We start from the raw sequence: 26,147 nt of genomic DNA, 5'->3' as shown, positions 1-26,147 counted from the left end.
GGATTATGTTCCGTTTGCGCGAGACCTCGAGCTCAGTGGTATGTGTTGTAAGTTTAAAAGAGCCGACGATCATCGGTTCGAGTTCGTCCTTCGTACATCGACAATCGGGCAATCCCGCAGGACTTTGCGATGCCAAGTATACAAATGGAACGCAAACGTAGACACGTGCAGCCGTGCGACAAGTCCAAAAGGAAATTAACGGAGAACGTTTTCGGAGTGTGGAAAATTTAAATAAACTGAAAGGGGCGACGGGACGTGATTTGAAATCGGGAAATTGTGTCGGAACTCTTTTTTGTGAAGTTTTAGAATAATGCGTGGCATTTGTCTTGGCGCGTTTTCTTCTACTCACCGAATTGCAAGACGAAACGGCAGCAAAACAAAGTTCGCTACACTCAATACGAAGCGAACGAGATTGCATCGGAAAAAATAGCAACGAAGTGTCGTTATGACGTAGTCTTGTGTATTTTCTCTGAGTTGACTCGACAACCGTCGATGAAACCGTCCCGTTGCCGCAGGCGAAGGGTCTGTAGATAACGCAGAAAGAATTCCGTTATACGAAAATTCCAACTATACAAAATCCTAAAATTGTATCCCGGTTGCACGCAGTAAAAAAAGGAAAAGGAAAAGTTTAATTTTTTTTTTCCTACGTTCTTTTTTCTATTCTTGTTGCCGATCATCGATCGACCGGTATCGATCGCAAAGAGGACGATGCTTCTAGACTGCAGCAGCTGGTCTCGCCGTTTTCTCGCAATGACCTCGTCTTGTTGCAGTCCAGAACTTTTTATTCGCGCCTACCTTTTTCCTGGTTTTTCCTTTCTCTTCTTTCCGGCTTCTAGAAACAATTACTTCTCTCAATATCTTCTACTACGACTCTGTCCTCTTTTATAGAATCTTTCTATTCTAGCATCTACCTCCCCTTCCTTCACATATATACTTATTATTATTATTTTTTTTTGTTTAGGTAAAATTAGTAAGAATCGCGTACGAGCATGATCTGACGTTGTATCGCTAAGTTTTCGGTCGCGAGATGTTTTGGCCAGAATTAAGTTTTCTAATTTATCGTAGAATTGATAATGAGCATTAAACGAGCATAAAATAATGAGCATAAAACTGTAATCAACAAAAACAAACTATATAGTTTACGCACAGTAATTTTTTCTTAATTCAGTCATTTATTAAAGTTCTTTGCAAGTTTGTAATCAATAATAATTAGAATATATTACATTTCGAGAAAAATGCTGTTTGTATAACTGTGTATGTATTTGTTTAATTGAATTATGGGATTTTTGTTTAATTACATTGCAATTTTTATAAGAATGCTCTATCGTATTCTGAATTTTGAGAGAAACAAAAGATACATAAAATATTGAATCTAACTTTTTATGTAAAATCAGGAATTCTACATAAAAATTAGTACATATTTAATCTTTGTATAAAATCAGCAGATTCTGTGCTGCTTTTACAAAAATTGTGATTATTATTAAAAAAAAAAAGTTATATAATTCAATGAAATAAATACATATACAATTGTATGAGCAGCAGCTTTCTCAGAAATGACATGTTATAACTTTTCTTTAGGTGTAATGTAATCTTTATATTTATCTATATATTTATATTTTTAATTTATATTTCTCAATATGTTCATATACTCTAAATTATTTAGAATATGAAGCAAAAATGAGAATTCTAGTCAGCAATAGTTTACGAGCAACATGCGAAAACAATTCTGCGATTATTAGTGACTGGACAATATGTTTTCTGGCCTCATCACTATCACTATACTGTCCTGCAATTTTTAAAGTGTCTAAAATATCGAGCAATCGGAATCTTGAAAAAATCAAAGTCATATAGCGATGCAATAATATATGTAAAAGATCGACGCGTCGAAAGACGAGGAATAAAGCAGCGTTGCAATCAATAAGTAAATTTATGATGTCGAAAAAAAGCATGTCGCGAGAGAAAGAAAAAATTTATGTGTGTGTGTGTGTGTATGTGTGTATGTGAAAGAGAGAAAATTTGTCAGCTTGCATTTCGTCAAGATTATCGATGGAGATTTTTAACATTGATCATGCACGAACGCGATTCTACAACCGCAGTAGTTTATAATCGAAAATAAAAAGAAAATGCGTTGCGACACCTCGTGTCTGGAATATGACCGCGTTTTCCCTGACTCCTCGGCACGCCCGCCCGGGATCTTAGCTCGTTTAATATAACGTTTTTTTAACATGCAACCTCTCTAGTGAATAATATTCATGTAGTAATACGCGCGATACCGATGTCTCGTTTAACAAAGCCCGGGACGACGACGACGACGACGACGATGACGACGCGACCATTTAAATCCAGACACGGATAAAGAGATAGGTTTCGCGTGGCTACGCTTCTGCGGTTTGGTTTTCGATAATTAGCGGAAAGCAAAATTGCCACCAGTATCCTTCTTTCGGACAAGCGTTGGATATGTAACGTTCCAATTTTAAACCTATATCTAAATTTCGTTATAGATATTAAACGCTATGTAGAAAAAATATAACGAGAAGATTCGATGTATCAAATCTTTTCTAAGTTAGTTTAGTAAAACGCGGAAGCGTATTTTCGAATTTTTGTAGTTATCACATAATTGGCACTTTAGTATTGTTATAAAGAAAAAAGAAAAATTTATCATTAAACATGAAACAAAAAATATACAAGATATGAAGCACTTTATCACTTCTCTCTTCCTTGCGGCAGAAAAGAAAATATATTACATGTGTTTTATGTGATTCTAAAAGAGGATCTCGAAATGCGGAAGAATAGCTTTTTTCCTATAGTTTTCATTTTCAAAGATGTAATAAACCTTTATCATACGTGATTAACGATTTGTAATAAATCTAAAATTCTTCAAAAATTAAGCATGACACATGAAACATAATTTTAATAATACATCTTTTTCATATTGTGTGTTTGTACATCAGTTATTATTATCTCTCACTTCAAATGTCATTAAAATATGGATTAATTAAAATACTAAAAGAATCATCTTTTCGAGATCATTCTATTTCATAGTCTATATATCTTTAAAAATAAAAAACGAAATATTTATAACATTTACATATGACATCTTCTTAAGACTATGTAAAACATGTACCAAGTGGAACACGTTGCTACCGTACACGTTGTTACCTCGCCATAAATTCAATTTCAACTCGTAACATTTTGACTGAAGTTTTCGTAATTCCTTGGAAATCATGGACATTCACGAATATAGTTGAGAATTTTATTTTTCACTTATTACTCATATTATGAGCGATAAATACAAATACAGATTAAAACAGAAAGTAACATGATATGTGCATATGCTTCCTGTGCCAATTCCCAAGGAAATACAATATCAAAACAAAGTTAAAGGGATAAGCATGACTTTGGCGTGCTCATTATTAAGTGCAGAATGTGCTTGATTAATACAAAATTTTGACAAAAGTAAATTGCACTTTATTGAATATATTCGTTGATTTAGACAAGATCTACGTATAATACAGCAGTGGTAAAATATTTTCCCTTTACCGTATGCGAGAAATGATGTATACTAGGAAAGAGTTCAAACAATAAAACGCCAGTTGTTCTTTGACTTTGTATACATATGTAGAGCATATTTAAAGGGATATTTGTATGAATAAGAAAAAATCGTCTCTAATTCTATATCCTCTTGTACATTAAACGTCACGAAAAAATAGACTATATCTCCAGAATCATTTTTATTCCAACTTGAGAGGCTGGTTTATATATACTATATATATATATATATATGTATCTAGTACTTCAGTCAGCACAATTGACGTATTCATATATAAAGAGAAAAAGATATGAGGGAGAGAGAGAGAAAGAGAGAGCGAAAGAAAAAAAACTATTTTACGCTGGACGATATAATATATAATAGTAGTTGTTTAATATTTGCAATCGCAGATTATGACTTCCGAAATTTTCGCCTGCCACTTATTATAAAATGTTCTACACGATTATTCTCACATCGTTTGACTTCATGTTATGTCCTCGTCCATGTGCATATCCGTGTGTTCAAGTACAACGTGTTCAAAACCGTAGTTCACGCGAGATCATCGCTTTACATACTTGAAAGAGAGCTCTGCAAATTTTTAGTGTGAATGTTTTCGTTTTTAAGTAACTATATTATAATATTAATAATAAAGATAAATATATATAATAATGAAAACGAAGGAAAGAATATGAAGAAAAAATATACAAAATAATTATAATAATGTAATAATAATAATTAGAAGACGGCGGTTAATAAGTTATGAATTTTTGTAGCATACATTTTTATTTCGGTCTGTCAGAGGCCAATTTGCGTGTACCAACCAATTGAAAACAATATTACTGCGATAAAGAGGAAAGAGAAAAAAAAATAATGTTAAATGGAAAAAAATGAAAAAGAACAAACATCAGATGTATTGTAACTTTTTGCATTTAGTATAATACATATACCTATCTTACTACCAACCCTTATTATAGCATCTCTTTATTTATCGCAACATACCTTGATTTTGCTAAAAACTTTTAGTTGACTTTGCGCAAAAAATTACATTTTTGATGATTGTAATCGATTTTGTCGAAATTACTAAACATATTAGAATCATCATTTGATAGTGCTAGAGAAAATGTACAAGAATGATGTATACGTTGATTCAGAACTTTTTAATAATTATATTTATATAATATAATTTAATAATTATATTTATATAAATTAAAATATATATATTATTATTATTATTATTGATAGAAATAGATATAATGCAAGAATAAGAATTTTAAATTCATTAAGTGATCGATTAATAACGGATTATACAGTTTTTTAATCTTGATATCATGGCGTAAATTTTTCATTTTAATTAAAATATAACAATATTTTAAATATAAGCATGATTAAAGCATTAATTATTTTGTTGTGTTAAGTTTACGTCAAATTTTATCAGAATGTATCGGAATATTTGATTGAAAATTTAAGCAATCATCAAAAATCGATATTGAAAGAAAAATAAAAATTTTATTGAGACAGTCGATTATTTGCGAGTTGTACGCATTGCGTAAGACGGACATGTATGAGTGCGGCGGAAAGATCAGACGGGGGTGTAGGAAGAAAGAAAAAAAACATACGCGAGAGATGAAATCATCTTTCCTCCGCGGTATCGCTCCGGACAGATCGGCGCGATGCCGCAACGCGCCTCGAGCGCAGTCAGTAACGGTCCAGCGGCCGATTTGGAGGGTTGTTTCTCTTCTCGATCCTTCTTGAGAAAGGAAAACCTCGAGTGAACGGAGGAAGCGGTTTGCGAGGAAACGCCAACGCGAGGTACGAGCAATTTGCGACTTTTCGTCTTGTTAAAAATCTCAGTTATTCTCCCGCGCGTTCCTATGTTTAAGATATTTTCGATCACTGTTATTACTTGTGTTAATTATTACGCACGAATAATTTATTATTTATATCCAAATGCGTGATTTTTTTTATTATGCGATACCATGTGGATATTATTTGTTTTTACGTAATATAATTAATTTCACTGAAATTATATATCTAAACTAATTAATCTAGATAATTTGTTGATAGCCAAATTTGCTATTGTTATGTAGAGAAGATATTTTCATTAATTAAAATATACAAATTAATAAAGATCTAATTAATTTGAAACATTCCTACTATATTTATATTAAAATATAAATATAGAGGAATGTTTCAAATTAATTAGATCTTTATCAATTTGAGAAACGTTTACGTTTATGAAAGCATTTACAATTCTAAAACTAGAAGTAATAAAATATATGTTGTCAGATTGATATCATATATACAGACTGACACACGTATCCGACACAGCTACCTGGATACGGTAGAATTAATCAGAAATCGTACACGGATGAAAATAAAATAGACCGGCAATAGATTGCTTCTACGGTCAGAATTTAGGTATATAAAAGAAGTATCGTAAATCATGAGAAACCTCTTTTATGGGTAGTTTTAGCAGTTTTATGGGTTTTTCCATTTTTAACGAAATTTCTTTAACTTTCTGCAGAACTGAATTTCTGATAAACTTTCTGTATATATCGATATATTTACATTCTGAATCAAATAAATTGATGAAAACAAATATAATATTTTAAATTAATAAATATTTTAATGTAATATTTTAATTAAATTATTGCAGCAAATAACGTCCCAATTAATTTTCACACAATATGAGTCACTTACAGAACTGCATACGATGGCTATTTTATATCAGTGGGCGTACTTACAATTAATTTATCTTCTATCATATGTTACTCGGAAATCGTATCCTTCCTGGGACGGAAATCCAACATCCTTTATTTGTTGAGGTGCTATCATTGCGAAGATCTAGAAAAGAAAGATACTCTTGTTACAAAATTGTTAACGAAAAAACCTTGCATTTGTATTTATAATTTATGTTATGCTTTATATCACTTATTAAACGCTATTGAATAATAAATGAGAAAAAAATTAACATTTACATAAAAGTCTGAAAGCATAAAATGATATTTGCAATTTTCTATTAATATAGACAACTTAAAATAGCAATGCTCTCTGTAATCATTTCGAACAAACTTAATCATTCGACCTTTTCTCATGTCATGGTATGCACAAGTTCGAGTCGATAAGAAACTGTTGGGAATATATTATTTTTGAGAATTTATTCGAAAAAATACTCTGATATACATATCATTTGAAAACAAGATTCAACGTGAATAATGTGATTTAAACTCTTGATTATATTACAGATGAAATAATTCTTGGACTCCTTGAAAACTTAATTAAATTATGCATCATCACATTATACAATTGTTGCAATAAATTTTTACAACTCTGTTGTTCCAGAATTACTTTGTAGAAATGAACTAGTAAATAATTTTCATTAAAAACTATAGATATATGTATATTCTATACAGTTTCTTAATATTTATAATAATATTAATTTGTGTATAAACTTCCTCTATGAGCAAATTGAACGAACAATTGAACGAATTGAATCAACGCATTCAGCGAATATCTCGTCAGCAAATTAGTTAACTTTTAATTCCGCGTTGGTGGAGCTAGTACTTTAACATGGGGAAGATGAGTTTAGCTTTATGGTATCATATGTTTCGTGGGCGTAATGATTGAGCAAACTAAGCAAACAAAAAATTAAAACCAACATATTTCTAAAACTATGTACATTATATTATTTTACATTGATAGAATATTCATTTATTTTTTTGAATTACATATTGCCTTTGATTAATAAAATTCATTCTGTATTCCCCTTCTCTCATTAATACATATTTACTTTTAAAAAAATAATATCGAAGAATATTTGTTCCATATTAATTTATTCAGATATGTAATTTTAATTAATTTTAATTAAAGTTTATTATTATTCCGGAACTATGTATGTTTACATATTGGTTTTTCATTTCAACTCGTATCGAAATATGTTGCACTCGCGATTTGTTTTATTTATTCTATCATTAAATCATTTATTGTATAATTTTAACTAAAATTCTCTCTGTGTTTGTGAACACTGATCAATCAGAATATTATAGATTCCATTCGTAACACAATCATTCATCGTTTGTCGTTTTCATATAAATTTAAATAATGTTCGGATTCGTAAAAAAATAACATTCTCGTTCCACCCACGCAAATGATTCGCCCACGTCGACAAGCGGCGCGATAAAAAAGGGGGCCATGTGTCGCACGCGCGATTCCTACGCACATTGCGCGTACTTGAGCTACGCTTTCTGAAGAACCGCGCGACGCACCGCGAACGCGCTGCAACGAGATGACGTTGAGCGGTCGAGAGTCAGCATCCAGCTTCTTCCATACTCCATATGGAGAAGAGGAGACGAGACCTTAACCCGTTACGCAGAAAGCCTCCTCTCGTTCGGTCCATACGCAATTACGTATTAATAGCCGCCGAAATAAAGTATTACGCAATTTTTCGCGGAGAGTTCAGACGGACACTTTTGATAAGATTAGTAGTCTTTCTGGATATTCACATTACAAAATTAGTTGTCATCTTTCTTTGTAATTTGAGATGTATTAAAATCTAAATATAATATTTATTTTCTTAATTTATTGATATATGAACATTTTATTCGCATTTTGGATAAATTTCAGAATAGCATATATCAAATATGAGTCATCTTTTATTTTAATTCTCTTTTTTTATATTTTATTAATTCTTTTTCTCAATTATTTTAATTTTATATAAATGATGATCCTCTCATTTAATAAAAATAAATATGTCAGACGTACAAATATAGATTTTGAGTTTTCATCAATTATTCGTGGATTTCTTTGCCATAATATAATTATACTTATTATGTCTATGGTTTTTTCGTGTCAGTAAGAAATGAAAAAAACACAATACACATTGATTGTTCTTCGACTATAGAATTTATGAACTGTGTGTGATTCAAAATCGACTTAACAAATCATGAACATCTCAAATGCAATTAAGCGGAATTAAAATTCGATGGTGAGCATAATGCGTTTAACTTATGGACGACTTGAAAATATTCGTAGTTTACCAACCGAATGCCCCGATACTTGGTACTGTCATGGGATATTTACGTTCCAATGACATGTATACATTGTGCGTTTTCACACATGTGCGTTCGCTTCTCTCTCTCTCTTCCTCTCTCTTTCTCTCTCTAATTCTTTAATGGTATGTATATAAGAATTGCTGTCTTTTTAATAAAAAATTAATATGATCGAAAATAATATGTCATAGTTAAAGTAAATAAACAATGTACTGTGTAAGTAACATTTTATGGTATATATTTTAATTTATCAAAAATAAAGTTCAAGTTCAAAAGTATTGCATTTTATAATCATTTGAATCATAGAATGTATATTAAATAATATTCGAATAGTATTAAATATTTTTTGCTAAGTTATACATAGAAAATCCACAATCACATGATTTGTAAGATGAATTCGATCGCATTCAAATTTCATCGCTGACAAATGCAACAGCCGATCGCTGACGTTATGCCGCGTGCGCGCGTCCTTCATCATTGTTAAAATGCAACGATGAAGTGATGAGTCGTAAGCCGATTATTATGTCATATGCAACCGCTAAAGGTGACGAGAATGAGGGAACGATGTTGCGACAGCGTCAAACGAAGTCACGCGGATTAAAAGCGCGCTCTGAGATCGAATCAATCCGGATGTGTCTGTGTGAAACGATTCTTGATTTTCAAATATATATATCTAGGTTATCGCTTCGTTGCTCCTATTAAGGTCCCACGAGATTTATCGTTGGTCTCGCGTTGACCCGTTGATCGGTGCATGCGTGCATGCGTGTCGCGTTACGCAGTCGAGTAGATTTTTCGAACAAGTAGACGTTTCGCGACTCTCGTCTTTCGTGCCAGCATCAATTGAGAACGACGTAATAAAGCATTGGACGCGAGAAATGGATGGTTGATTTATTTACCCGTTTCAGAGTCGCTTGCACCAGATTTAGCTCAGGGATATTAACCCATTTCGGGGCTGAATCTATTCCGAGAAAAATCTGAATTCTTGGACTTTACGGTTTTGTTTGCACGGTATTCAAATGTGCAGAATTCAAAGATTCTTGGAAATTTTTGAATAAATTCTGTGTCGCATACAAGTGGAACGACATTAATAACACACAAGCCAGGATCGTATTTAAAAAATATAGAAAACGAATGAAGATAGTTTAAATTAAGCTCTCCGTTTTGCTGATAGCGTCGATCTTTCAGCTGTCATTGAACTTTATTAAGATTGAAAGAGATCGTTCTCTTCATTTTATATCCATTAATTTAAAGCAGATGCATCGCATCTGTTATTCATCGATATTCATCGATATCGATTTGTTTTAGAAATCGCAATGCGGACGAAGCTGCAGCTATTGTTGATCGCGTTGCTCCTGGCGGTCCTGATAGTGGATGTATCCGCCCTACAGGTACTATCCCTCGTAACGACACGCATTGTGACTTACAATAAAATTGTTCCAATTTCATCACAAAATTGCAAAGGAAAAATAAAATTTAAACTGTAATGTAATAAATAAATTAAATTCTCTTTGAAATTCTTTCAAAATTTTTCTCAATTATATTCCACGTGCATATAAATTATATAAAATACAATACTACTAAAAGAGAGAACGTCGATTATATAAAAAAAAATTTAGTTATCTTCTATTATTTAAAATATGTATATAAAATATGTGTTCTATTGTTTAAATTTAAAATATAAGAAAGAAAGAGAGGATTATTAATCTGATTTGATCTAAATCGAGTCTCAGCATAGACGGAAATATCGACGTCGCACGACCACAACGGAGGTGCCCGTTCAAGATGAGATCATGAACATGCTGGAGGCTGATGAAATAGCCGAGGAGGCGGAGGACGCTGAGGTCATTCTCGAAAATGGCAGAAACGAGGCTGGATCGAAGCAGCAACTCCAGACAGACCCGTGCCTGGACAAACACTGCGGCGCTGGTCGCATTTGCCAGGTTCGTCGAAAAGAAAATACTTTTAATATATAAAAGATTGATTCGCGTGTTGCAAATAAATAACTTAAAAATATTACCTAGGAAATTTATTTGCTCTATAATTTTCCTCTAAATTAACTTTTTTAATTCTTAATATTAAATCTTCTTTTTAATATTCATTTTGTATTCATTTATATATCCTTCAGATCTTTTTTATCTCTCACCTCCAACATCTAGCATTCAATAATATATTGAAATAAATATAAGGAATACATAAGCATCTTAACATATTTCAATATCGAGTAAGAATTTAATCCTCTTTTTATGACAGATAGAATAAGAAGGAGAATGTGAATAATTTCTTCGATTTTAGATTACGGAAGAGGGTACGGCCGAGTGCGTTTGCGTGGAGCTCTGTAACCAGGAGGTCGATCCGCGTCGTAAGGTCTGCACTAATTATAATGAGACCTTCGGCAGCGACTGCGAGGTGTATCAAGCGCGTTGCTTTTGCAACACCGGTGACGCCAGGTGTAAAGGCCCCGACTATCAACATGTCCACATCGAGTACTATGGCGAGTGCCGACAGATGCCCGTGAGTATTATTCCGTTACAAATACATACATGTACGTTTTTTCTATGATATATCGTTATGTAAGTGAAAAACTAAAACTTTTCAATTATTTTGCTCTTTGAAAAAAATATCTATATAACTTTTTAAAAATTTTATTTTTCTAAGAGCGCAAAATTTTGGTAAACAAGAAAAAGTCACGCTTTTATGAATTTTTATTCTATAGAAAGATATTGTGTGCATCTATCCGCTTTTATAAATAAATAACATTTGTTTTTTTCCAGATTGAGAGAAACAAAGCAAAATAAATTTTTCAAATCCCAATGTTTATAAAGAAAACTTTATTATTTTTCCCACCAAATATTTTTGTTTTTATACTAGCGTGTTTCGTATTTATTAATATGATCTATCTATCCATCTAGTATCTTTATAAAGCAAAATAATATTGCGATATGATTATATAAACTATGTTGCATAAACCATTTACATAAACCATACTGGATATTTTTTATTAATCAAAGTTATTATTTTTATTAATCATATTTGCTGTCGCTGAGAAAAATCATTTGATTTTATCAACAAAACGTGATAGGAAGGTATTTTGATTAAACTAGAAGCAGAATTTCTAGTTATCATAAGACTCGATTTTTTATAACTAGAACGTTTAATAGACTTTACTAAGGACTTTTTTAATATTTTCCAGTTGGATTTATAAAACTTCTTGTTACATTAATTAAACAAAGTGATGCCATTTTTTTATAAATTTAGTATTATTACTAAGAAAATTTGATAAATTTAACAGGAAGAAATTAATCATACTCATCTTCCTAAAGGAATTTTGATTCATCAATTTTCCAAACAGACCAGACTGATTGAATCTACCAGACTTCAAATTAATGCAATCAGATTTTTTTCTCAGCATAGATCTAAAATCAAAAAATAATTTAAAGATAAAATTTTAATCAAATCTCTCGAAATCTTTTCAAAACTTTTATTCTAAAATGCTAAATTGGCTTGATACACGCAGATGTGTAAGGAGGAGGACATGGCAGACTTTCCCAGGCGAATGCGCGACTGGTTGTTCAACATAATGCGCGATTTGGCAGATCGTCAAGAATTACCGTCACATTACCTGAAGATGCAACGCGAGGCCGAAACCAATCACACATTACGTTGGACAAACGCGGCTATTTGGAAGTGGTGCGACTTGGACGGGCATCCACACGACCGGGCGGTGTCGAGGCACGAGCTCTTCCCGATCAGGGCGCCTTTAATGGCCCTCGAACACTGCATCGCGCCCTTCCTCGATTCTTGTGACGTCGACAACGATCATAAGATCACGCTGATCGAATGGGGCAAGTGTCTACAGCTCGATGAGGTATCCATCTTTTTCTCTCAACTATTTTCTCTCCAAGGAAAAACAATATCTCATACAAAGTATTATAAAGCTAAAAATCTATTTCCTTATAGAAACTCTTTATTTTATTCCATTTCATAAAATTGCGATGTCTTGCTATTTTTTAAAATAAAACATTCTTTGATTCAATTCTAAATAATAATGATATTAATAACGAATAATGATGATATCAAAGGATATTCAGGAATCTGATTAATCAGATTACCAATCTATAATACGTAAAATTAATTACGCAAAATTATTATATTTCACGAGACTTTAATTTGATCGATCTAACAGCATAATTACAATTTCAGGACGACATAGATGACAAGTGCGATGAATTGGCGGAAGCGACTCACGAGGATTAGAGACTCATCGAATCCTTCTCCTCGGAGGAGGACGGAAGATGGGCGCGAGCGACAGAGACACGGGATAGAGTAGATCGGGGATATGCGAACACAATAGCAGGACAGACAAACGGTCAAGGAAGGCGCGAAGGGCGCGAGTAACGCGCAGGGAAGGGCAGGGCAGGGCAGCGGACGGTGGGGCAGGAGAAGGGAGAGGGGAGGGCGAATAAAAATGGCGGGAAAAATCATCGCGAACGCGCATGCGTGGTCGCGGCAGCACGCAGGCCCCGCACGCATCGACGAGTCGATACTATGCGACGAGGCCGTATCGTTGCGATGCCGATACGCCTTGCCGTGCCATGCCATGTCGTCTCCTCGTTAAGTGCCAAGCAATCGGGCTACTCCAACTCGGCTCCTCAATAATACAGGCCTTATCGTCGATGCGGCGTGATTTGCAATTATGACCGATTACGCGGATGGAAGAATTCAAATTCCAATATGCAATCGAACGTCTCGATACTTACGGTCGCATCAATTAATTTGAATTCAAGTCAAATGAAGGACACGCGATTCAAGGCGTATAAATGAAACTTGCGAATAGATATTTGCTCTTTCGAGACAGGGAAATTTGAGTCAGAAACGATGCAGAGAATTTAATTCGGAAAATTTTTCGGATAAAGGGAAGGGATACGTCTCGATTATAAATAAAACTAATAAATTGTATTAAACAGAAGTTCGTCATTTGTCAATTAAGGGAAGAGAAATTTATCCAGGAATATCCATGCGACTATAAAGCTAAAAATAAATGTAAGTGGAGTTGAACTTTATCGACAAACTCGTCGATGCGAGATATTCGAATAATGCGGATCTTTTACACATTTATTCGCCATTTTATGATCGTCCCGCCATATGTCGTTAACCGTCCGTTTCGCCGTCCAATGACGATACAGAATTGATCGTAGAAATTAAAGATTCCCCTTCCGAGCATATCTCTCAAGAAAAAAGTGTTCCGAAATATATTATATAAGATACGTTAGGTTCAATATAAAAATTCGTGCTCGCGCCCCCTGTAGTATAATTTGTTACCCTGTAGCAACATATTTTCTATATGCGATTTTTTTTGTATAAAATCACTGCCTTTTTCCATCAATAAAGAAAAATAATATCGTTCGTCCACTTTCTCTTACACGTTCCAGATATTTTTGGTCCTTGCAAACATCGTTTTCCGTTTTTCTTTTGTTGTAACGTATATAGTTTAATCCGTTTAAAGATATGCAATTAAATCATTACAGAATTCAAAGTAACATTATATATTATGCTGCATTTCGACCCTTTTTCGATTATTTTTAAAAATTGAAATACTTGATAATATATGAAGAGCTTTATATTTTTAATTAATGTGTATTAATTCTATTAATGTATTAATAAATGTTATTGCGCACAAGAATCAATAATTTGTCAAATATAAATATTAAATTATTGAATCAATTATTATTTACATTGTCGTTCGTATTAATTACGTAAAGATCACTTGTTTAAAATATTTTGTCGAATTGGAATGCATATATGCTTATAATAATGAAATTGTTTTTAATTTTATATCCAAATATTTTTATAAAAAGGCATTTTTTTCTCCAAGTATATAGGGGAGATGAAAGCTAGACAACTAAATTTTACATTTCAAATGCTTGTAAAACGCAATAATGTTATTTCAACATTTACAAACATTGAAGATGTCAACAATAAAATACAGCTCGATATTTACACAGTTTCTTATAACGAGATATTTGAAGCGAATTATGGTAAACATGTTCTACCTTGTTTTTTTCCTCTGTTTATTTCATTTTTATTCATACGTCCAGTCATAGCTTATCGACGAGACGACGACGAACATATGACGAGGAAATCAAGAATCGTTCTCGCATAAATACGCGTGACGCACACGAATCTTGACCGGAAACGTTTATAGCCATAGATAAATATTGAAATAGATAGATTGCGCGCGTTTCTATCTGAGACAAGAAGTATTAGTAAGAGAGAACGCTAGAAAATGGAATACGCTTTCCTCGTCTGCTTTTCTCGGAAGCATCCGACCCTCTATCGCCCTCTCTTACTAACGTAACTTCTCGCTTCGATGGAAGCGCGCAGGTCCATCTACGTGAGCTCACAATCTATGATCATAGCCGAACCGCTAACTCGTCGCTGGCGTCGCCAGACGGCGCGCGAGTCGCTCGCCGCTCGGCTCCCATTGGCCGGCGCGCGGTCACGTGACGCGCCGCGGGACGCGTCAGTAGCGCCAAGCGCATTTGGCGGGCTCGTCGCGTTTAGACGGCGTCGTTCGTGACTGCTTGCGAGTCTTTCGTGCTGTGTGTGTATCGAGTATCCACGTCGCGCAATGGTGAGTATCCGCGTGTTTTTGACGCGCTCGACGGCCATCCGCGACCGCCGTCGACGTCCCCGCGCGCCGCGGACTCTTCCCCGTCGACTGACGGGGTTTCGCGGCTGTATCTCGCAAATTAACCGTGATTTTTGTGTCCGAACAGGCTGGCGGTAAGGCGGGCAAGGACTCTGGCAAGGCGAAGGCGAAGGCGGTCTCGCGCTCGGCTAGGGCCGGCTTGCAGGTGAGTGAGGCGACGACGTTGAACGCGTACGGGTCGGCGGAATCGATTCGAGGGACCACGCGTGTCCTCGGCTCGCGCGCTCCCGACTGCTATTAACCGTTCCTCTTTATCTCGTGCGCTCTCGCGGCCTTGCAGGTTAAATCGTCATGGTTGGCGCGAAAAACCCGGCAGTCCCGACTCTCGACACCGCGACCGGCGAGGCGGATTTTCGGCGGCTCGCGGCTCGCCCGGATACGTCGCGAGTGCGCGCGTTTCTCGCTCTCGGCCCGCGTCGCGTCGAGGACCCTCGAGGCAGCCGGGACGCTTTTTATTTTTCGAATACGTCTCGCGTGCGGGCCTCGCGACCGTTTTTATATAAACGCGCCGGTTCCCAACCGTCCGATCGATCGCTCGTCCCGCGATCGTTTCGACTCCGCGGTGACCTCCCAGGGTCGGAATCGACCGTCAATTTTTGCCGCGATCGCGCCAATTCCGACTTTTGTGTGTACATACGTACGTACGTACGTACGTGCGGGCGAGCTCCGAGCGACGCGAGCGAAAGCGTCGTTTCCGTTCGCCGTTTGTTGTTTCCTGTTCCCGCGGTTGTCATCGATACGCTCGACGCTTTCGACTTTTTCAATTTTCTTCTTCTTCCCCCCCCCCCCCCGTATTCGTATTTACGTACTTACGTTGCTCGCGAATATCCGCGAATATCCACGTCTATATCGATCGCGCGTACCGGCGATTTTATCCGTCGATTTAGGCCCCCTCCCTCCGTCCCTTAAAAGTGCCGATTGCACGGAATTGTTACGCGATTCCGCGGTCCGGATCGAACCGGCGAGGCGCGAGAATGCAAATTCGAACGGCACGTCGGTCTCGTTCTCGTCCATTTGCTCGCTCGATCGCGCGTCGTTTTAATCGCGATTATCTCATCGATTGACTCGTCGTTGGTCGTGTCGGACGCACGTAGAAGTCATCGTGATTTTCGAGATCGTTCCGTGAAATTTGTGCCTCGTACGAGTCGTTCCTCCCTTCCCCTTCCCCCGCATCCTCTTCCCTCCTGTCATCCAACGTATGTAAATATACGTACATATATAACATTTTTACTAATATATATTTCGATGATTCTCGTGCGGTAAAATTCCATCGAATAAAATCAAAGTTATTACATAATACACGTGCTCGGGAAGTCGTATCTAACGAAGACGATTTTTTTTTTTTTCCTCGAAAACTGATATAATTTTTCTTTATTGTATTTTAGTAAATTTAATTTTTCACTTAATTTATATAATTGTTGTAAATTATATCAATTTACAATAATAATAAATTAAGTAAAAAAGATTATATTTGATAATTAAAAATTAATATTTTAACTATTTCATCGAGTTTAATCGCAATAAAAATTAACAGCCAAAATTAATTGCTTTTCTAATGATTTTGGAATTTAAATTTTACAGTCTCTCTGTTTGGTTTAATTATAATTTAATGGAAAGTGGAGTACTTTAAACATTTCCTTCGGTTGATAAAAGAATTGAAGGGAAAAAAACGTATCTATGAATTAGCGTTATCGTTATTTGTGAAGAAAGAGAATTATAAATAAATATATAAATCAACTTTGTTTCCGATACGTTATCGTGTGTTCTTTCCATTGTTGCGATGAAAACTCTTAATTGCGAAGCACTAAATTAAAGCACAATCTGTCCTTCGAATGGTAATTGAATATCCGTCTCGATGTCACATCAGGGAGCAAAATCCATATCCACTTTCAACATTTAACGTTAGCGTTACCCGGAATATTCTTTGTCTACGAAGATCGTGCACGGCTACATTTAGCTGATTTAGCGCTAAATGCGGCATGTGAATAGGGACCTGAAGTGACGGGCACCTACGCTACGAGTCGATATTACTGCGCGTTAATTTCGTGTCGCCAATAATATTTGGCAAATAAGATTACTCCGAGATATAGTTCGCACGCTCCGTCAAGAGATCAGTATCTGTAAGATGATCTGTTTCGGGACATTTTGCTCGTGAACATCGGAATTAATTCTATCTTGAAATATATGTACGAGAAATTGATCGTACGAAAGAAGCTTCAATCGGCAATAAAGCCATCCAAGTATTTTTTCGAATAATTTTGCACTTCTCGATTTATATTCTCCGTTTGATTCGATTGCGTGTAGCTTAAATATTATTATTTATATGCTTCTCGATGAAAATACAGATGTGTGTGCTTCGAGGAAGATAAAAATTTCAACTAACTCTCGTGGACCGTATCTTAATCTTATCTCAAAGTTGGCTGAAATAGATTATAATAATAATACAAGAACGCGTATATTATTCGAGCGATATGATCTGATAAACGTAAACACGAATAGAAACTGGAATTATACGTTTAACAGAATATAAAATTCAAATTTATTTTGATCGATTTGAATTTTTTTCGACTACTAGATCGTACGTTCCAGATGACTTTTCTCATCGCGGTTCCAGTTTTATGTTATAGAAGCGCAATATTTCGACATGCCGATCGTGTACGTACTCGATATCAGCGGTGACAAAATTATTGTGCAACAATATCGACCGTGCATGGGAGGAGAGGAGGGGGGAGGGAGAAACCAGCCACTTACGAGAGTATCGTGCAATCGACACGCGAGAGAATCCACGAACGGAATTTTAGAGCAACGGTCGGGATGCGCCTTAGAACGAGATTCTCAAACGCGTTTCTGGGCGTACGTCGGATGACGAAACTTCGTGCCAAAAGCTGGTGAGCGCGAGAGTAGGAGGGAGAAAGGGGATAGAGGCAAAGACGGGAGGAGAGAAAGAGTGAGATGGAGATAGAGATGGAGAGAAACAGCGAGCCAAATCGTAACCGCTCGATATTCATAGCGTGAGAACGAGATTGGTCTCCGATATTCGCGCGCGATTTTCGACAAACGAGAAAGATCTCTTTTTCTCTCTGGCGAGAGCCAGAGAAATAGACGCGGACACAAAGCGACGCGATGCCGAAATGACGTCACGTTATTGTCGCGTAAACGGAATCTGAACAGACGACGACGATGATGCCGGACGACGATCGCGAACTCGTCGTCTCGATCGCGGAACGAACACGGAAATCCATGCCATCGTTTATTATCGTTCGATATCCAGCCTCGGCCGAGAGCTGCTGACGCCGTGACCGACGGTCGGATGTCTTGTCGACGGGTAGTAGGCGCGCGCGCTAGATCCCGTCCGAAAAACATTCGACTCGACAACGTCGTCGGTACGAGTTCCGGCAGAAGTCACTAGACGCGTCGTCAGTGGCGAATTAAGGCACGCGAGGGCACCAGGGAAATGAAAATTTCAATAAAAAATTTCGAAGTAATTAATCTAAATTGCTAATGTCGTTATTGATATCAATGTGTACATACATTAGTAAAAAGTAATTTATGCTATCATATCGAAATTTTATCACACGCTGCAAATAATATGCTTATCGACCTATTATTATAATCATCATTCATAATTATCATACATTTTATATATACTTGTAAAAAATATTTTAATACAGAATTTTCCGATTATAAAATTTATCAACCGATAGTAATTTATTGATTTTTAGACTGCATATTTAAAACAATAGCAAAAAGTGTTTAATCGATATTAAATATTTTAAATCTTTTATTTAAAGATTTAATTACAATTTTTTAATGTGAGTTGTAATATATAATTAAATAAAAGGCTTGAGAGACTCAAAGGAATCTAGAGAAATGCCTTTTACGTTCGTGAAAAACTGCCTTTGTAACTTAATAGTTGTGAATATATATATATTAGTTAAGAGTATATTTACGTAGTTTATCCACGCGATCCACTAGATATATACAAGGTATTTTTTAGTATGCTACGAACAACATGTTTTCTTTACAGGGAGTATGTAAAATGATCTTTTTACTTTTACACATATCTTTTAACATGTCCAATACATTACGAGTTATTTTACAATTTTTGAGCGTTAACAAAAATTGAAAAATTCAAATAAAATATGAATTTAATAGAATTTATATGAATTTTCTTTTGTTATTTTTATATCTAGTAGTAATTCAATTTTCGCAAATGCATATATTAAGAAATGTATATCGTGTATACAGAATGTTACTGAAAATAATGTGGTATATTTTTTTCCACAATTTTTTATTTTTATTTTATTTATTTATTTTATGTCAATTTTTATTTTATTTATTCTATTGTTATTCAATTTATTTCAAGTCTTTGATAGGGTGAAAACATATGTTTTGTATATACATTCTTATTGTTCCTAACCGTGTGTGTGTGTGTGTGTCTTTATTTTTTATTTTTTTTTTAATATTCCTACAAAACTCAATGTTATTCGATAACATTTGGAATAAAAGATGGATTTAATGGAATTTATATAATGTTTTCGAAAGTTTTTACTTCATATCTGCCATGCTATTGATAATTAATAATGATATTTTGTAATAGAATTCTCTAAATAGATTAGATACAATGTAAAATGTTCAGTTCGGAGCCACACAATAATATTGTACATATATTTTCATTCAATAGCCAAGAAAGAAAAAAACATATGTATGTACGTAATGTATTTATCAAATTATAAAATTTATTATAATTACGTAGCATGACATACGTGTGACCGAGCTTTGTATCACTACACGTGTTACATACATTCCTGCATGTCACAATGTAACGTCAGTGTTTCTCATTATTTAAAAAAAATATATATATGCATATGTCAGTTGTCCAATTACTGTTCTTGCTTCATTTGATTCGCGTCTGGAGTAAAAAAGCATAGCTAATTTAGTGGTCTATTGCAGTTCCCGGTGGGCAGAATTCACAGGCATTTGAAAAACAGAACCACGAGTCATGGTCGAGTAGGTGCCACTGCGGCAGTGTACAGTGCGGCCATTTTGGAATACCTCACGGCCGAAGTAAGTGAACGTATGTGAATGAATGTGTGTGAGCGAAAGAGAAAGGGGAGGGGAAAGAGAAAAGGCGAGAAAGATTGTAATACTGATACTGAAAGATTGTAATACTGATACTGAAACTGAAACTGAAACTCTCTATTAGATACATTAATGTAATAACGTGACAAGGGTCGAGGTAAAAGTAAAATAAAAATATTTTCGCAAAAATGATTCTTGAGCTATTAAAAGAAAAGCTGAAATGTATACAGGGCGAATAGTAAATATTACAAACGATGAAATAAATAGAGTCATATAAACTATAAAAGTAAGATTAAGAGATACTTAATACGTTGGAAATTCGATGTTGGAAAATTGTTTGATTGTCATTGCGCTTGCAAATTAATGCTATTAATATTTAATTATTAAATTACGCATTTTTTTTTGCTATTCTACATTACATTTAATTTATTTGATATAAACGTAAGTTTATTTTTTTAAAGATAACTATATTACACTACATTATGTCTGTAATGTAATTAAATATTAAACATAATCATTAAATGTAAATACATTTAATAAATATTTAACGTGTATGTATTAGTATAAAAGCGTAAAAAGGAAGACGAAGAAAGATTGAATAATGAATAAAGAGAGAAAATATATGCGATAGAGAGAACAGCTGTTATAAACAGCATGCTCACAAAAGAATGCTGAGGGCACTATAGTCGCTAAAACAACATGGCCAACTTTCCCGCCTTATTTTTAAACAAAATATCAAGACATTACATAAAAATATCAAGATATTACATATTTATTGAAATTAAAATTTGTCAGAAGTTTATTTCATTTAACGAACTATATTTTGTCTAATTTATTATTTTCTTTTGTTTTTTATATGATGATAATTTAATTCATTTCGGTTATCAATATATTGTTATATATGTATTTATTGTATAAAAAATTTAATTCCATTTAATTTATTTACATTTATCTGTGCATCTCAGTTTTTTTGTACTATATAAAAAATACCAAATTGTAAATATGTTAGTAATAATAATTATTTAAATAATTATTAAAGAAAGAAATAAGAAGTGAACATAATATCGAAAAAGAAAATATTAGATAAATGTACGTAGAGTTTGAAAAATTGTTTAATTTTATTTCATTTTTTTAAAAATCTTTTTTAAATTGCATTACATACTGTCAAACAACTGTTATTAATTTATTCTTAAACAAAGTGTCATTTTCGATAATCTCTTTTTCTCATAAAAACATTGATTAAGCATGCAACCTTACACGCAATTTCAATTGAAATAATTTTACTTTTATTTATAACTGATACAATTTTACTTTTAAGTTTCGAAATTTTTAGAATTAAAAATATTAATTTTTCAAACACCACATTAAAATTATTAATAATTTAATATATAAATCTTTTTATATTATTGTGTTAATAAAGATTATTGTAAAGAATAAAATATGAGAAAAGAAAAAGAATATACATATATAAATAAACAATCTATTAATATTTGAAAAATAACTTTAATTTGCATTTATCAACAACAAGAGTTTAAGGTAAGAACAATTACATATTACAATTAAGTTGGTAAAAAAAATACTATGTGATACTAGAACAGACTAATGATAATATTATTTTTTAAATGCCTTACACAAAAAGAGAGCAATTTGCATTTATTAGTGAGCATTTAATGCAAGTTTAAAGCAAGTATAATGTTACATAATTGAATTTTAAATAAATAAACAATAATATGTTAGTAAAAATAATATTATTTTTGAAAATGTTATTACAGTTGTGCTTCAAATTAGTTTCTATTATTCAACTTTGAAAGTTAAAATATTTTATTAAATAATTATAATCTTTTTTTTATTTAGGTATTGGAGTTGGCGGGAAATGCATCAAAGGATTTGAAAGTTAAACGTATTACACCTAGACATCTGCAACTTGCCATACGTGGTGATGAAGAATTAGATAGTCTCATTAAAGCAACTATTGCAGGAGGAGGTACATTTCTTATTAATTTTCTCAGATAATATAACTTATATATTATTTATTAATATCTCAGACAGCACAAAAAGGTCAAAAGCTATCTTAAAGACGTCTTTTGGACATGTGTGCTGTCTGGATATAACTAATATAATCGTTAACGATATATAATTTTAAGAATTAACTTTGTTATTAATTGAATTAATAATACATTGTAGCAATGTATACTTTTAAATTATCAAAGTTTTTTATAGAATTTATTGTACAAAATTTTAATATTATTCTTCACATATTTTACATTAATGGAAACGCAAAAAATATATATGCATATACGTGTTTTTATTTGATTCTAGGCGTCATTCCACATATCCACAAATCGCTTATTGGCAAGAAGGGTTCGCAGAAACCAGCATAATTTAGCGATAATTGATATGGAACATTTCAAGATTTGTGGGCAAATGGGAGGAGGAAAGAGTTGATCCAGTGTTTGTTGACAAAGTGTACCTAGGTTACTAAATCGATGAAGAGACTGGCGTGATATATACATAGAGATATATATAGATATATAAATAAAACAGTATATTGATATATAATTTAATATAGATAAAAATGAGAGTAAAAAAAAGACAAATGTTCACCATACAATTGACTATGAAATAGGCAAGACGGGGAGGATTGTAGACCGAGAGTAGGAAATTTTTAGTGTGTTGCGAGCGATGCGTTGTAGTATGGCTTGCTCGAGATAACAACAGTCTTTGGTACAGTTTGCAACTTATGAACACTGCGGAAGCATCAGAAGGCGTGTGAAAACGTCTTCAAATTATTATGTTTAATTATTTACGATACGATTTACACCATGGATGAAGCGAATCATTTTTGCTTTTATCGAATCACTATTGCTTAATTTTATTTCATTTAAATCTTTTTTAAATTGCGTCACATATTGTCAAAGAACTCTTATTAATTTGTTCTTAAACGAAATATCACTTTCGATAATTTGTTCTCACAAAAACATTGATTAAGTGTTCGTTACACGCAATTTCATTATTCATTGTTTAACGAGTTTGAGTATACTTTAAATTTATTGCACACGTTAACGTGATATTCTAATATTGAACTCGGTTACCTGAACTATATTGCACAATTGCATTATTAAAGGCTGCTATTTAAAGTATCTAAATACAATATAATATCTATTTTTGAAAATATTTATTATGATATTAAATATTTTACTTTGACGAATTAATAATATATTCAGATTCTGCTAAAAAATCTACAACATAAATAAATTTTCATTATTTAAAATGTTTATATCCTTTTTTTATATGTAAATAACTTTATATGTATCAGTTGTTAGTATGCATTAGTGCAGTGTAGAACGAGTGACTGAATTCGCTATAATACATAAATTAAGCAGTAAAGATTTCCTTATTGTCGGATTCATCTTATCGCCCGAGAAAAAAATACACTTATATAATTGTATAAGGCTAAGATCATATAATGTGTATGTATTATATGATCATATATAATAATCAAAATTTGGCGTGATATGATCTTATCTTTATGTTATCATATTCGGCTAGACCTGATTATATATAAAAATAGATCTCAATAATATGATTGTATAATATGATTATATAAAAATAAAATTATAAATATGATTGTATGAAAATGAAATCAAATCGCTCCAAATTTTGTATGTGTGGATTTTATTGTAACACATTGTGTGTGTGTGTATGTATGTGTGTATGTATGTATGTATGTATGTATGTATGTATGTATGTATGTATGTATGTATGTATGTATGTATGTATGTATGTATGTATGTATGTATGTATGTATGTATGTATGTATATAATCATATAAAATTATACAGATATCAGATCTTTCCGTATCTAATTACTTATACATTTGATTATAGTATATTTATTTTTTTCTTGGGCGGTAAGAAAAAAAGAAAACAAAATGCAAGGCGGACGTTTACACATGTGACTTCCGAATTTACAACTCGAATGACTCCACATTTTGCCAAATGCGTATAGAAATATATAATAAAGTTTCCAGACTTTAAACTGCTAACTATTTAAATATCTTAAAATTTTTGCTCTTTCACTAGTACACAGGTTTTTTTGCGCGTTTTTCTTGTTAGGATCACAACAGTCATTATAGAGGTCAACAATTTCAGAGTTTTGAAAGTTTATACGATTCATTGTACAGAATTTTTTAGTTAAGAAAAAGAATGTAACAAGACAAATATCAAATGTTATATGATTTAAACCTGCAAAATTAAACAAAATTTGCATCTTAAAAAATTTGTAAAGAAATCAGAATATAAGTTTTTTAATTCTATTGCAAATTCTTTGAATATTGCGATCTTACAACAATAGCGAAGACTGACATTTCAATTTCTTGTAAAATATAATCAGAGGTAGATATAGAAATGCGATTCGAAAGCTTGTCCATATCCGAAAGCTTATTAGCATATATGAGGACGTGCAAATTTTTATTTTTGCTTCACTTTATAATTTTTTTTTTTATTTTGATTGTCACTTCTTCGTTGTCTGTATGATTTAAATAATTTTTACCTTTACGGAAGAACGCAGAACACATCGTACATTAAATACCAGCCATATGTAAAACGTTCATTTTTTCGTAATAAAGATAAATTTTATTACTAAATATTTCCTCAAATCAAATTATTATGATACTTTTACATAAAATCTTGATTTAGGAAAATTAGTTACTTTGTAAAAGTGGAAAAAAAAGATTTATTCCTATAAGTAATCTAATGTAAATAAAATAAAAAACAAAAATTATAATAATATCAAGAAAAAAAGTGCTGTATGTTTATCTTATATATTTATACATACTATGTCATATATTTACATTATATCTCATATACATGTATTGTATTTTAAAATAGTGAGGAAAATGATCGAAGAAAGTATATAAGCGACTCATATACATATAGATATATATATATGTAAAGTTTTATAAATAAGCCTAAATTTCATTCAATAACGTCTGATTGAAACGTAATACGATCTTGTCATCGATGCCTGACCTGACCTGACTTGACCTGACGGTCACGCGTCGCGCGAGCGTTCGTGCCATCTGGTGAGCAATGTCTCAACCCGTGGAGGTCCCCGCCGGCGGCTCTTTCGACGAGCTTCTCACACCGGCGAGATAGATGAAGGAGGAGGGAGGCAGAGAGCGCGCGCGTCATCGGTGAGCGCGAGCGAGACAGAGGGAGGGGAGAGAGTACGAGCTCCCCACTCGTAGCGGCGCAACGTTCAGAGTTGTGGTCGCCTTTCACAGGTACGGTCGAGTCGGTTGCCCGAGCGGGGCTGGATTAACGTAAACGTTCGCGATCGCACTCGCCGAGTTCGAGTTCCGGAAATTCTGCCGTCGTCGCCCGGTGAGTCGTTCGAATCCGGGGATCGAGATCGCGTCATACGCGGATATCTGCGTAAAGACACGCGTATCTCTTTTGCTCTGAACCGTGCGATCCGGGTTCGCGGTGACAAATCGTTCGCGTGGAGCAGGAGCGAGAGTGTAACATCCCGGAGGACGCGAATCTCCCTCCGCACCTCGTGCAACACAGAGAGGTGGAGAAAGACAGACGCGCGTCTCATTGTTGCATTGGAGCAGCATTTTTGAAATCGTCTCGAAGATTGCCGCTTCTGTTTATCCGTCTGTCTGGCTCGCTTGATGCTGTGTCGCACGAAGTTGCCGGTGTTTACGTGTCACTCGCGTCCGCGTTCGCGCGTGATTGGTTCCTTACCGGTGATCCTCGCTCGCGATATCAATATT

General features: G+C 33.9%; 3 protein-coding genes across 5 annotated transcripts in view; all 3 read left to right on the top strand.

Moving 5' to 3' along the window:
- Positions 1-5,164: 5,164 nt before the first annotated feature.
- On the top strand, positions 5,165-13,928 carry LOC105252112 (SPARC). 2 transcript variants are annotated; one of them, XM_011259348.3, is made up of 6 exons: positions 5,165-5,338; positions 9,883-9,965; positions 10,308-10,517; positions 10,870-11,088; positions 12,092-12,442; positions 12,778-13,928. In XM_011259348.3, the coding sequence occupies exons 2-6, from the start codon at positions 9,891-9,893 to the stop codon at positions 12,829-12,831; spliced, it is 909 nt and encodes a 302-aa protein (XP_011257650.1). In that variant the 5' UTR covers positions 5,165-5,338; positions 9,883-9,890; the 3' UTR covers positions 12,832-13,928. The 2 variants fall into 2 exon arrangements, with proteins under 2 accessions (XP_011257650.1, XP_011257649.1); XM_011259347.3 differs by having other exon boundaries at positions 10,302-10,517.
- A 1,123-nt stretch (positions 13,929-15,051) lies between these two features.
- Positions 15,052-22,900, top strand: LOC105252114 (histone H2A.V). Of its 2 annotated transcripts, XM_011259349.2 has the most exons (5): positions 15,052-15,208; positions 15,354-15,431; positions 20,240-20,353; positions 22,223-22,352; positions 22,688-22,900. In XM_011259349.2, the coding sequence occupies exons 1-5, from the start codon at positions 15,206-15,208 to the stop codon at positions 22,747-22,749; spliced, it is 387 nt and encodes a 128-aa protein (XP_011257651.1). In that variant the 5' UTR covers positions 15,052-15,205; the 3' UTR covers positions 22,750-22,900. The 2 variants fall into 2 exon arrangements, with proteins under 2 accessions (XP_011257651.1, XP_011257652.1); XM_011259350.3 differs by lacking the exons at positions 15,052-15,208; positions 15,354-15,431 and adding an exon at positions 17,846-18,767.
- A 2,720-nt stretch (positions 22,901-25,620) lies between these two features.
- Positions 25,621-26,147, top strand: part of LOC105252132 (cadherin-87A) — a 185,298-nt gene continuing 184,771 nt past the window's right edge. The window contains exon 1 of the mRNA XM_025410179.1: positions 25,621-25,752. The gene's annotated coding sequence lies outside the window, so the exon portion shown is untranslated. The remainder of the gene's footprint in view (positions 25,753-26,147) is intronic.

The sequence above is a fragment of the Camponotus floridanus genome, unplaced genomic scaffold (genome assembly GCF_003227725.1).
Source record: "Camponotus floridanus strain SB8 unplaced genomic scaffold, Cflo_v7.5 scaffold3, whole genome shotgun sequence".
NCBI lineage: Eukaryota > Metazoa > Arthropoda > Insecta > Hymenoptera > Formicidae > Camponotus > Camponotus floridanus.
This window is presented reverse-complemented; position numbering and strand designations above follow the sequence as displayed.

What these genes read in the sequence shown, in the direction of transcription:
- LOC105252112 (XM_011259347.3), top strand. Translation starts at nt 9,891, where the DNA reads ATGCGGACGAAGCTGCAGCTATTGTTGATCGCGTTGCTCCTGGCGGTC. An exon ending in TGGATGTATCCGCCCTACAG is followed by an intron (nt 9,966 to 10,301) that starts GTACTATCCCTC and finishes ATCTAAATCGAG; the next exon opens with TCTCAGCATAGACGGAAATA. An exon ending in GCGAGTGCCGACAGATGCCC is followed by an intron (nt 11,089 to 12,091) that starts GTGAGTATTATT and finishes TGATACACGCAG; the next exon opens with ATGTGTAAGGAGGAGGACAT.
- LOC105252114 (XM_011259349.2), top strand. An exon ending in TGGAATACCTCACGGCCGAA is followed by an intron (nt 20,354 to 22,222) that starts GTAAGTGAACGT and finishes TTTTTTATTTAG; the next exon opens with GTATTGGAGTTGGCGGGAAA. An exon ending in AGCAACTATTGCAGGAGGAG is followed by an intron (nt 22,353 to 22,687) that starts GTACATTTCTTA and finishes ATTTGATTCTAG; the next exon opens with GCGTCATTCCACATATCCAC.